General features: G+C 41.6%; 1 protein-coding gene across 10 annotated transcripts in view; it reads left to right on the forward strand.

The window, feature by feature from the left end:
* Window positions 1-13,142, forward strand: part of brsk2a (BR serine/threonine kinase 2a) — a 176,363-nt gene that overhangs the window by 94,521 nt on the left and 68,700 nt on the right. For 9 of the 10 annotated variants that reach the window (XM_082539944.1, XM_082539940.1, XM_082539946.1 and 6 more), the window contains one exon: window positions 7,867-7,961. In XM_082539944.1, the coding sequence (XP_082396070.1) occupies window positions 7,867-7,961 (95 nt within the window). Of the gene's footprint in view, window positions 1-7,866; window positions 7,962-8,432; window positions 8,555-13,142 lie in introns of all 10 variants that reach the window. The other variant, XM_082539949.1, reaches the window with a different exon arrangement.

Raw genomic sequence — 13,142 nt, forward strand, 5'->3', positions numbered from 1 at the left:
CCCGCCCCCCGTTTGGCAAATCTGATCACGCCGCCATCTTCCTCATGCCAAAATACAAACAAAGGCTGAAACAGGAAGTTCCGGTTCAGAGGAAGGTCGCGCGCTGGACGGATCAATCGGTGGCCGCGTTACAGGACGCACTCGATGACGCAGACTGGGGCATGTTCAGAAACAGCTCCGACGATGACGTCAACGTGTTTACGGAAGCGGTTGTGGGATTCATCGGGAAACTAGCGGATGATACCGTGGAGACACAGACTATCACAACGTTTCCCAACCAGAAGCCGTGGGTGGATAAAACCATCCGCGACGCTCTGAGATCCCGCACCGCTGCCTACAACACGGGACTCATGACGGGGGACATGGACCCGTACAAAGCCGCGTCATATAACGTGCGGAGGGCGGTGAAAGAGGCGAAGCAGCGCTACGGGAGGAAACTAGAGTCACAACTCCAACAGAGTGACTCTAGGAGCCTGTGGCGGGGACTAAGGACAATAACGGACTATAAAGCACCAACAACCGGTATGACGAACGCGGCCGTGACTCTGGCAGACGAGCTGAACACTTTCTATGCTCGCTTCGAGGCTGCAGCTAAGGTCTCCAACAATGCTAGTGTTAGCGGCGCTAACGGCTGCAGACAGGAAGATACTGCCAGCACCGGAAACGTGCTCGTCATCTCCGAGCATGAAGTAAGGAGAGCCTTCAAGAGAGTGAACACCAGGAAAGCAGCAGGACCAGACGGCATCCCAGGTCGTATCCTAAGAGATATTCAACATCTCTTTATCTCAGTCGGTGATCCCCACATGCTTCAAAGAGTCCATCATTGTTCCTGTCCCGAAGAAACCCCACCCTGCTTCTCTCAATGACTATCGCCCTGTAGCCCTCACCTCAGTAGTGATGAAGTGTTTTGAACGCCTGGTCAGAGACTTCATCATTTCTTCACTACCAGACACACTGGACCCACTACAGTTCGCTTACCGTCCAAATCGTTCCACAGACGATGCCATCTCTCATCTCCTCCACACATCACTCACTCACTTGGACACTAGAAGGGGGAATTATGTTAAAATGCTCTTCATAGACTACAGCTCTGCATTTAACACCATAATTCCCTCCACACTCGCCACCAAGCTGGAGCATCTGGGACTCAGCTCATCTATGTGTCAGTGGATCTCCAACTTCCTAACTGGCAGACCACAGGCAGTAAGGATGGGCGGACATGTCTCAGCCTCCACCACTCTCAGCACTGGAGCCCCCCAGGGGTGTGTTCTGAGCCCCCTGCTGTACTCTTTGTACACATATGACTGTGTGGCCACTACCAGCTCCACCACCATCATCAAGTTTGCTGACGACACCGTCGTGGTGGGCCTGATCTCTGATAACAACGAGACGGCCTACCTGAAGGAGATTAGGAATCTGGAGAACTGGTGCCAGAGGAACAACCTCTTTCTAAACGTCAGTAAGACAAAGGAGCTGATAGTGGACTTCAGCACTAAGCAGGAGAGGAACTACCAGACCCCCGTCATCAACGAGTGCCCAGTGGAGAGAGTGGACAGCTTCAAATACCTCGGAGTTCACATCACGCAGGACCTGTCATGGTCCTGTCACATCAACACCGTGGTGAAAAAGGCCCGACAGCGTCTCTACCACCTCAGACGCTTGAGAGACTTCCAACTGCCCTCCAAGGTGCTCAGGAACTTTTACTCGTGCACCATAGAGAGCATCCTGGCGGGAAACATCTTAACCTGGTTCGGGAACAGCACCATGCAGGACAGACGAGCTCTAGAGAGGGTTGTGCAGTCAGCTGAGCGCACCATCCGCTCCGAGCTCCCTGACCTGCACTCAATCTACAGCAGGCGGTGCTGGACCAAGGCCAGGAAGATGGTGAAGGACCTCAGCCATCCCAACAACAGACTGTTCTCTCTGTTGAGGTCAGGAAAGCGATTCCGCTCCCTGAAGACCAACACAGAGAGACTGAGGAGGAGCTTCTTCCCGCAGGCGATACGGTCTCTCAATCACACCACCACACAGTACTGACCCACACATACAGTTCTTACACACACACTGGACTTTCTGGACTTTGGTTTTGCACAACACTGGTCACTATATTCTTCATTTCCGGTTAATACTTGTACAGCTGCTGTTATTGTGTATATATTTATTTATATTTAGATTTCTTCATACATTCTTATATAGTTCTATATTGTGTATTTTGTTGTACAGTTATTTTATTTTCAACTTTAATTTATATATTTTATCTTATTCTTCCCAGTTAAATTTACCCTTCATTCTAATTTGTGTTGTACAGTTATTTCATTTTTAACCTTAATTTATATTTTATTCCTTCCTAGTTAAATTTACCCTTTTTAATTTTTCATATTTATTTCCTATCTTATTCATAGCCTTTTCCTTTTTTGTTTTCTTTAGGTCACGAGCAGTTGTCCAAGCATTTCACTACATATCGTACTGTGTATGACTGTGTACGTGACAAATAAAATTTGAATTTGAATTTGAATTTGAAAAAATTTGATTTTTTAAACAACTTGAAGCGAAGGGAGAAAAAGGCAAACATGCCAACAAGGACCTATTGGGAAAACCTGAGGGTAAAAAAAAAATAATAATAATGGGGGTGGGGTCAGATAAACTGACTCTGTCAGTTCCAGTCTTTCAGCTTGATTCTGGTACGTATTCAGTTAAGGCTGGACCCTAAGCCAAGTTTTGACTCCCCATGTTGTTTATATACCACTACAGCATGTCATTAAAATTTTTTGTTTTTTCCTTTCCTTTAGTTTGTATTTTGTCTGGTCTTGCTATGCTATGCTCAGGGCACCTCCTTGAGCCTGGTTCTGCTGGAGGTTTCTTCCTGTTAACAGGGGTTTTTCCTTCCCACTGTTGCAAACTGCTTGCTCATAGGGGGCAGTTTGATTGTTGGAGTTTTCTCCAGTATCCTATGGGGTCTTTAGCTTCCAGTGTAAAGTGTCTATAGACAACTGACGTTGTGATTTGGTGCTTTATAAAAATCAGAATTGAACTGTTCTGAAATCATTAACAATATCTAACAGTATCAAATAGAGACGAGCTAAAGTTTGTCAGGGAAATGTGTTGCACACATAAATTGTTGCGTGGGCTGAATGTATGTGTCAAATTGGTAAAAACATTGTTTCTTCAGGCCAGCAGTCTCATGTCAATTAGATCTTTTCCAGAAAAGTTGCTTAATTCAAAATGTTCCAACTACATGCCGTCATAATGAATACACTCTAGGACCCATTAGAGAGATTTCTTAGGACAGCAAGTTCAGCAGCTTGAAACAGTGACTTGTGAAGTTAGACCAGAGGTTCATTACCAAATCAGAGCTGACACATGGCTCAGTGATATAGAGAAGCAGATGCACTGCCAGATTTTTTTTTTTTTTTTTTAAGTTTTTGAAAAGTAGCTGATTAGAGGGATTTTCACAACTGTGCACATTCTGCGGTTAATTAAGTTGTCCCATTGGCGATAAAGAGGTGCTGTACAGCGGATGCTCTATGTGCATGTTCTTTGCTTTTTGCGACCTATTGCTTGCTTCGTGCTTTTTCATTTAAACCTTTTCTTTCAACCCTTGTTTACACCTTTTGTCTAGCTCACTCAGCACAGTTTGCTCAGCTTTTATTTTAAAACTAATATTTCTCAGCCGAGATTTGTGACATCAAGCAAGCTTCCAGCACAGTGCACTTAAACAATTCTCAACACATGATGCTCACCGAGCAATTGGCCAAAGTTATCACTCTGCGTCTTCCTCCAGCAGTCCCTCCACATTAGGCCATTAATCACAAGGGTGCATGAAAAATAAAGATTGTGTAGCTGGGGTACAGGCTAGAGTGGGGTGGGGAGGGGGTCAGTCAAGTGGTCTCTTCTGCCCACGAGTCCCTGGTCAGTGCCATTATTCTTCTACTGTTGTGAAGGCAAGAGTTTTGATGCTATTGATTTGGGAGGAGGGCAAAGGAGAGGAGACATCAATATACTTGCTGATGCAGTGGCATCGCAACCTTCACTGCACAGCCTGCTTTTGTCCGTATATTGCAGGTGTCAGTGAAAAACACGCGCGTGTCTTGTTTGGTTCATAAACCACTCATATGTGATACTAAATCACAATACAGTTCTTCTGTAGCGAGAATCTAAAGAATGCTACACATCAGCTTCAAACTTGCACAGATACTTGCTTCACATGCGCACACAGAGCCATGCGCTGGCAAATGGACCCCTCATGTGGACCAAACCTTTGTGCTTTCAGCTGAAGCCTTACATTTGAACCTATGTTCAAAGACAGCCTACCTACTCAGCACACCACGAGCCAGACAAAATCCTGGTGTCTTCCTCTTCCCTCGCTTGCCACTCCAGCTTTCATTTTTTTTCTGTTTGTCCAAGGGTGCTGTTATAGACAGGTGAAAGGGGCACTGGCAGTAGGTGAGCTCTTAAATTACAGCACACTCGAGAGCAGAGGAGGGGAGTTTATTTTGGGTCATGGAGAAATTGAAGTTAGCTATCGCAGCATACTTGAAATAAGAGAATCATAGTGCTGTTATTTTGAGGATTTTTTCTTAAATGTGTTTGATGTTGGGAGAAGGATGTTGGGGTCATGTATGGGACGTACCATAATATCATCAGCTTTGTCATAGATGTAAGAGCCAGGGAATTTATTTTGAAGGTACAAAATTGCAGAGAGATCTCAACCACTGGCCACCAGTCTACAGCTTGTCCTGTGAACAAAAGCCAATTCACTGACAGAAATCCAAAAGAAAAGAACAGAAATGCTTTACTTATTGCATTTGTTGTCTGGTGTGTTGTGGTAGGATTGACAACTTCTTCAGGGTTTCTTACTTTGCTCTGTGTTGTAGTTTGGCAAATATGACTTTGAGTTTATAGGGCACACTTTGACATTATGTCCAAATGTTGTTTACTTGGCAAATGTTGTTTTTTTTTTTTTGGAATGTCTGAAAGTAAGACCCACACATAATGACATGCTTTAGCTTGTTTTAAGCTCTCTGTGCCTCATTTTCATATAAAATACAAGCCGTGCTACCAGCCTAGCTTCAGGGATAGCAGTGATTTACATCATTTTGATTCTGACACATTTCAACAACCTTTTGTGCAGACATGGACAAGTTGACATTTCTGGCCTTTAGAAATATCCTGACAACGACTGGATGGATTGCTGTAAAGTTTAGTACAACAATTCATGTTCAGCTGAGTATTTAATTGACACATTTGGCATTGTTCAGAAAGGACAATCTGACTTTTGTCTGTTGTTGGCTTTAGCTAGTAATTTGAGCATTAGTTTTATTCGCTTCTTTTTGTGAGTCATAATTTTGAGATATTTTGCATAAGAGGGGCTAATGTCTTGTGTCTTATGTACTGAACTTCCTTGTAACAGTTCATTTCAATCCATAAGCAAAGTGGTTGTAAAATCATAATGTGTTGTCTTCTCATTGCACATTTTCTCTTGCTAATGTGCCCCCTGCTCAAGAAAACAAAGGCATTGGAGGAAGATGGATAGTGAGGCGAATAATCCAGTTAGCTTTTCATGTGTTTGCAGGCAGATATTTTCTCTTTAATGTGTTTATCATGACTTATGAGCTTCTTTATAGCAGTCATTAACATATGATTACCATCACAAGTCTAATGGGTTTGTCTGTTGTTCCCCCTTCTGCTCAACTGCCTCATCCCCTTTCCAAAATGTTTTCTTTCTAAATCTTTTATCTTCCTCTTTTTAACATTTGCTTCCTATCTCTCTGTCATTCTCTATCTCTCACACCTCCTTTCCATGTGTTTCCACTTTCGGCCCCTGCGGCCTCTCAACTTCCCAAGATAGAGGCTCACACACTCCCCATTAATGCTTAATTATCTGTGGCCTGTCATTTGAATAATGTTGTGTCCTTTACTTTCAATCTATTTAAATTTTTTGGTTTCATCTTTCACTTGATCTTTATTCACTTTTTCACTCCTCCTTCACTATATCCCACAATTGGCCCTCCCCCCTACCGTCATCTCTGTAGCGTTCAAGGCATTTCTGTGGCATCGGAATACTTCTGCTTCTCTGTTTTTCAACACCTCCTCAAAGCTCATTGACTCTCCTCTTCTATTGGGTTATACAGAAATAAATCTATGAGAAAGACATAGCTGAGGATCCTAAAAGCCCACATTGGTCTGCTTCACACCAGCAAACCCTTTCTGTAGGATATTACTCTATTCTTTAATCTTTCATTGACTGAAAATTATGACTCCATCCATTAAAAAAAAACAAGAAAACTGTACTTGATTGTATTTTGGCCATTATTAACTTCAAGGATGTTTTACTGTACACCTCCGGACCACTGACGTTATTCTTGCTATTTTTAGATTGCTCCCTGGAAGTTCCATTCACACCACTTGCTTTCGTGCAGCTGCAGCAGCAGGTTTAATCTTCTGCTCTGTGTCAAATCAGCAATCCTTTCACTTGAATTTCAGTTTGAAGAAGAAGATGCAGTCACAGGAAGCTGACACTTGCAAGTAGGGCAAGGAATCTGTCACTGTAGAACATCCATGCTGACTGTAATCCTGGGGAATTAATTTATAGTGCACAATGTTGGGGAAAAAAGACAAGCATGCTCCTTACTGTGCTTCTCACCTGATGTGATGTGAGCCACATTTGGGCTTCCACCGAACTGCTGTCTTCAGTAATGATCATTAATGTGAATGTTGAGTCAGTTTGACACTGACGTTGATGTTTGCTGTCTGTGCAAGTCCGAAGTTCTCTGGTGAAACTGAGTTTTCATCAGGAAGGTATTTCTAGGGAAAATCTAAATGTATGTGGAGGCACCGAAAGAGGTCCTCAAAGTTTAAAGAGGCTAAATTAAATCAGGTTCAATTTTGCTTTTCAGCTGTTAAATTGCTGAAGTCTTTTTTTTTTTCTAGATATAGTTTCTAGATATAGTTTGCAGTTTATATCTGCCAAATCATGAGAAATTTCCATGAAAGAGAACCAAAATTTGTTTTTTGGGGTGTTTTGTTTTTCTTGTTTTCTTTTCAAACATCTTTCTAATAAAAATGCAGCTCAAATGAAAATGTATTGGTGCTGTTGTCATGGCTTCCCTGTATCAAATGCACTCATCACTTTGTTCCACTGTAACTACACTCATTGTTGTTGTATCCCTGTCGGTTTTCTACACTTAAGTGAGGACACCTGGGGACATTTAGTAAGGCAAAGCAGAAGATGCTTTTTGGGTTGTGAGAAATCACAGGAATTATATGAGTTTTGACAGAGTCTTCGTGTGGGAGTCCCTATACAACTGACTGGCACACTCAGATTTCTACCCATGAATCAGTGTGTTTGTCTTGTGAAGAAAATGGTAATGTTTTCTGCTGTGTTTTTGAAATATGCCACTCTACTTTCAGTTTCTCACTACAGCTCTGTGCAGTTTTTCTTCATTCATGTCATTTTGGATGCTGGTTGATAATTAGTTTTTTATCCTGTAATTCTTTTTTTTATAATCCTATTGTTTGTACCATTTTAGATGAATTAACATTACTGCATTACAGTGGTTTAATACATTATCGGAATCAATAGAGCAAATGGCCTGCTCACTTACTGCCTTTATGACTCAAATAAACCCCAGAGGGCAGTTAATTTAAGGCTCTGTGTACACTTCACAAGTCATTACAAGCATTAGCAACATTTGGTCCTTAGCTGCTTTATATTATTCTTGTCAATGCACTTGACAAGAGAATTTTTTTTAAGTGTGTTTTTTAAGAATCACAGCCCATTTTAGGACTTTTCCTAATGTTTTCAGTGGAAATTCATATTCAGCAGAGTGTCTGAACTAATGAAATGTGTATTTCCTTTTTTTCCAGGGTTGGTCAAACTTGGAGTCCACTGTGTAACATGCCAGAAAGTCGCCATTAAGATTGTGAACCGTGAGAAACTCAGCGAGTCAGTACTAATGAAGGTATGTTTGCGGCTCTTAGTCTTCGGACTTTCTGATGAGGATGGTTAGTGCAAATGAAAAAATAATTTCGTTTTCTGTATTGTTTTTGCCTTACTATCTTACCGTAAACTTTATTATTTGTCATGTTCCCACAGTTGATGGATGGATAGTATACTAAGCTAGTGGACTTCCTCAGCAGAACCAAGGTTTCAAAAAAAATCAACAGCTGATCTTGCAAAAATTCTTAAATATTAGCAGTTTATATCACAGAGTGGAATCACATGCTGAGGTAGTGACGCATTTCAGACTCAAAGAGTCAGCTGCTTAGCTCCCCCATCAAGCAAGAGTCAGAGCTTCTAATGCACAACAGCAAAGCGGCTTTCTGTGACTATAATTAGTATGCTTTTACTAGTAAGTCTGCATTGTTTCTTTTTAAGGCATACAGTAGGATAGAATTTTTTTTTTTTTCTTTTTTTTGTCATTGCATCATAGGACTCCTGCTGGGAAGTTCCATTCAGTGCAACATTGTCCCTTGTTTTGATGGAATAGTTGTAAAGAAACTAAAGAGAAGAAGAAGAGCGAGGGCAACTCAGAGACACTACAACCTGAAAATGGTAGTTATAGGATACACGCAGAGACAAGTGCTTGCTGTAATTGTTGGCTTATGAGCTGGAAAGCAGGAGGAGAATGGGTCTGCTCACAGTAAAGGTTATCTGAAAATGGAAAATCCCTCAGTTTTGGATCGCTTCACGTGGCATCATTATTCAACTACAGATGAAAAATTCTCTGTCCTTGGATATTGTTATTTGATAAACGGTCTGTATTTATTAGCTTCTTGCTGTGTCAGAGTCTGTTTTGCTCTTTGCTTGCTGCTGATTTGCTCTTGAAGTCTCTCTCTGTTCTGCCTCTTATCCCATTCAACATGCAGTCTTAATGTTCTCATGAAAGACAGGCAGGTCATTTCTGTGAGAGCTTCAGCTCTGACAGACGTATTGTAGCAGAAGTAGAGGAACTATTGTAACACATGTCGGTGAGCTAGGTGACATCTTGCTGTCCTGCAAAGGAAAATGAGGGTAACAGATGCCAAATACTGACAGGTTTCCAACAGGACCGAGTCTTTTGCTGAAGCTGCAATTCAGAGCCAATTACTGACCTCAGCCATTGTCAGTCTTGTCTCAGCAGTGTGTGTGTGTGTGTGTGTGTGTGTGTGTGTGTGTGTGTGTGTGTGTGTAACAGCAGGTGTAGTGTATGTGCCAGTGAGAACTGAATTACGTCGGGGAGAATATGTATCTACAAAAATTCAAATTTATCAGCATTATTCTACATGTATAAAAAGAGATTCTAGGTTTTTTCCACTCATGCTGCAAGTCAGTATTTTTGGATCACATGCTAAAATGTCAGTGTGTTTGTGTCTACCTGTGCCTGTTGTTGCTAACCTGTAACACTGTTTACATGGAAATGGTGTGTGAGATTGTGTGCTGTTGCTTTGTCAGAGCCATCCCATATGGAAAAGCAATAGTAAAAACTTATATGATTTACTCATGAAAGTGGCCACTTTCTCATTACTTTCATATATTGTTTTAGTAAGTATCCAAAACATACAAGTTTTATTTATATAATTTTTCAAGGGATCTTATATCAGTTTTCACTCTTATCTGCTTTTCATACAAGTTTCACACAAGACAGATACAAACTTTATAAGATTTATATATATCTTTTCCATATGGGATGTAACTCAAGTACAACTCAGCCGTTCTCACAGTCTGGAAATCTAATGGCATGACTCATTACCAAACTTACATGTTACAAGTTACAAATTTCCTGCTAGTTTTGGAACACATTATGCTTATTTTAATGCTTGAGGAGGTATAGTTGAAGGCAGTCTGGTAGCAGTTATGGACTCCTCGTCGACCTGGAGAGAGTGTTTGTTTGGCAGGAGGTTCAGGCTGCTGAGGTCCCGAACAAATAGACTCAAGGACAGCTTTTACAATAGGGCAATAGCCCTGATCAATGCAAATAGCTGACCTGACTGGCTACCTACCTGGACTTTTTTTGGGGGGGGGGTTAACAACAGTAAAAACAGTAATAATAATAGTATTTATATTTATAACAAGGTGCAATAATAATTAATGTGCAATAATAACAGTGTGCAAGACAAATACACTAATTCTTCTTTTTTATTACTAAGTTATTATACTGTGTTGTGTTGTTTGTGTTGTGTTGTGATGTGTCGTATCGTGTCGTGTTGTGTTACATGTAGTGCCGACGTAGGACAGTTTTCCAATTTCATTGTACTATTGTACTATGTATGACTGTGCAATGACAATAAAGAGTTATCTTATCTTGTTGTCTGATGGCGGCGGTGTCAAAAAAAACGTGGTACAACCAGTGCGTGAGCTATCATCATCATCCAATCAGCATTTGATCAGCACATAAGTAACCCCATAGGTGGGATATTGGGTGACTACACAGCAGCACGCTCGCTGTGGGTGAAAACCTCTCTCTGTTTGCTGTCCAAATAGTAATGAATACACAGATGGACACATTTGCGGGACCACAAATTACACCTAACACTGATCTCACAAATTAGATTACAAATTCATTCTCATGTTTTGGGGCTTCCTACTATGACTGGACAGGTGTTTTCCAGCTCAAATCTAGTCGAGGTTTTCCCATATTCCCATTGTGTCGCAACCCATACTCTCATGTGTCTGCTCTTCGGACTGCATATTTGGCTGTCAGACTGTCAGAATGATCGGGCTGTAGCTTCCTGCATAGCTCAGGCTGTGAAATGTCACCTTTTAATATGCTAATGTCTTGGGTCCCCGTGGTGCCATTAGGGGAGAGTCTGACTCGCCCAGACAGGTGTGTGTTTGTGTGTGCGTCTGTGTGTGTGTGCATATGTATTTGCAACACTCCTGATGACAGATATACTTTGTATGCATGCATACACTCATAGACAAATATAGGCCACACACAAATGTGCAGAGGAATGTGTGCACATGTGCCATAGCAACATCTGCATGTTCTTTAGTATGAGCATGTGCACATCCTCCACGACCTATGTCATCCCTCTCCGTCTGTCCTTCTTATGACTGGTCTTGGGAGTCAGGGGTCTGTGGAGATGAGGAGATGGGTTGAATTAATTGTCTCGGAGTATCTGGCAGAGAGGTCTTTTCTACACTCTCAGTGTGTTGAACTTTATATAACTAATGCTGAACTCTTTATTCCATAACCCTACAGACTGTGACACTAAGGACCAGAAAGACATTGAATTGTCTTGGTTAATGCATGCGTCTATGAACTTTATGTCAGTTTGTAACCAGGGAATGAGCCTTGACTACTTCAAAGAGCAAGTGCGGCCCAATGTTTTTTCACTTCTAAGCAGAAAAGCTAACAATGGAGTTACTTGAATAATAATAAGAGTCTCCGTCAGCGGGAAGTGGTTGCCTGTCATGTTTGGAATGAGAGAGAAAAAGACAGAGAGAGAATACACAGTACGTGCACATATGACAGTATGTCAGCAGTCTTTCGCACTGAGGCCAAACTGAATGAAGTAAGGCAAACCGATACTAAGAGAGAACCAACATTTTGTGCATGAATCTGAGTGCTTGTGGGTATCTCAAGGGAATAGTTGATGTTTCTGAATCTCAGTCAGTTCTCTCTCTACCTCCCTCTACTTTGGACATGTCTCTATGAGATCAGGCCATGAGGTTGAGAGAAAGCAAAAGGGAACTGTAGTAAGAAGAGAGATGGACATGTTGGGAGAAACCCTGCTGGGAAAATATAACACAGATGTCTTTGTCAGGACACCACATCTCTGTGCATTTCTTGTCAGAAGTTCCTGTTTTCTTCTTGATCTATTAACTGTGACATTCCCACATATGGCATGGCCCTTTGTGTTCACTTCCAGCGTAAGAGTACAAATCCAGCTTCCATTTCAACCATATCCCTACCGCACACACACACACACACCCTGCCTTAATTCTACATGGCATAGATTCAACATGATCCATATTGACATGACGTGTTGGGTGCATATCCATGATGGGAATTACCCCTTCCACCACAAGATGCTGCACTGGTTTGACTGTTGAGGTCATTTCAGAACAGTGAACCTATTGTCATGTTCAAGAAATCATTTTGAGATGAGCTTTGTGACATGGTGGGTAATCCTTCTGGAAGTAAATAGGTGCACTGTTGTCATGAAGGGATTGACATGGTCAGTAACAATACTGAGATAAGCTGTGGTGTTCAAATTGGTTCAAATTGGCCTAAATGTGGTAAGAATTACAGCATTATACCTCCAGCAGCATCCTGAGCTGTTGATACAAGGAAAGTTGGATCTTTCCTTGTATCATGGTGTTTTTATGCTGTTGGGTGGTTGGGTTGAAATTTGTTGTAAACAGCACGAAAGCATAGATCTAAGTCTTGCAGCAGATTCATCAGTGCAGACAGTGTTTTTCCAGACAAATGGAGGACAGAAGTGTCAGGCATAAAAAAAAAGAGCCAGAAAAAAACTGTCTAGGCAACAAAGAAGTGGTTAAAGAAGAAGCACATTAAGGTCATTGAATGGCCTAGCTAGTCTCCAGACCTCAACTCTACAGGAAATCTGTGCAGGGAGCTAAAGCTTCAAGTTGCCAAGGGGCCGCCAACAAACCTAAAGTATTTAGAGAGTTTCTGTAAAGAGGAGTGGGCCAACATCCTTCCTGAGATGTGTGAAAATCTGGTGACCAATTAGTCTTGGTTGTGTTTTGCTTGGGGATCAAATACTGTATTTCAATGACACGTAAATTAATTTATAGCTTTTGCATAAAGTGTCTTTTTTCTGGATTTTAGTTGATATTCTGTCTCTCTAGATTAAAATTAAACTACCATAACATTAGAGACATTATGTGATTTCATGTAATCACATAATGATTTTGAAGTTTTCCCTGAAAAAAAGAGGATTCGCTGTAACATATTTCTACCATACTGCCTGTCATTATACTGTATATGAAAAAAGCAACTCCGATAAATCTGCAGTTCAGTCTTAGGGTGAGTATTATTGTTACTAGCCGTTAGCAGAGGGATCAGGGTATCTTTAACATGCAGCAGTTGGTAGTTGCTGTTGATGCCTGCTCTGTTTTCTTCCTCTGAGCCAGCGAGCTGGTGGCTGCTGCTGCTGCTGTTGGGATAAGGACAACTAATTAGCCAGAGTGA

This window comes from Aulonocara stuartgranti, assembly GCF_965226115.1.
Source record: "Aulonocara stuartgranti genome assembly, chromosome: 7".
Lineage (NCBI taxonomy): Eukaryota > Metazoa > Chordata > Actinopteri > Cichliformes > Cichlidae > Aulonocara > Aulonocara stuartgranti.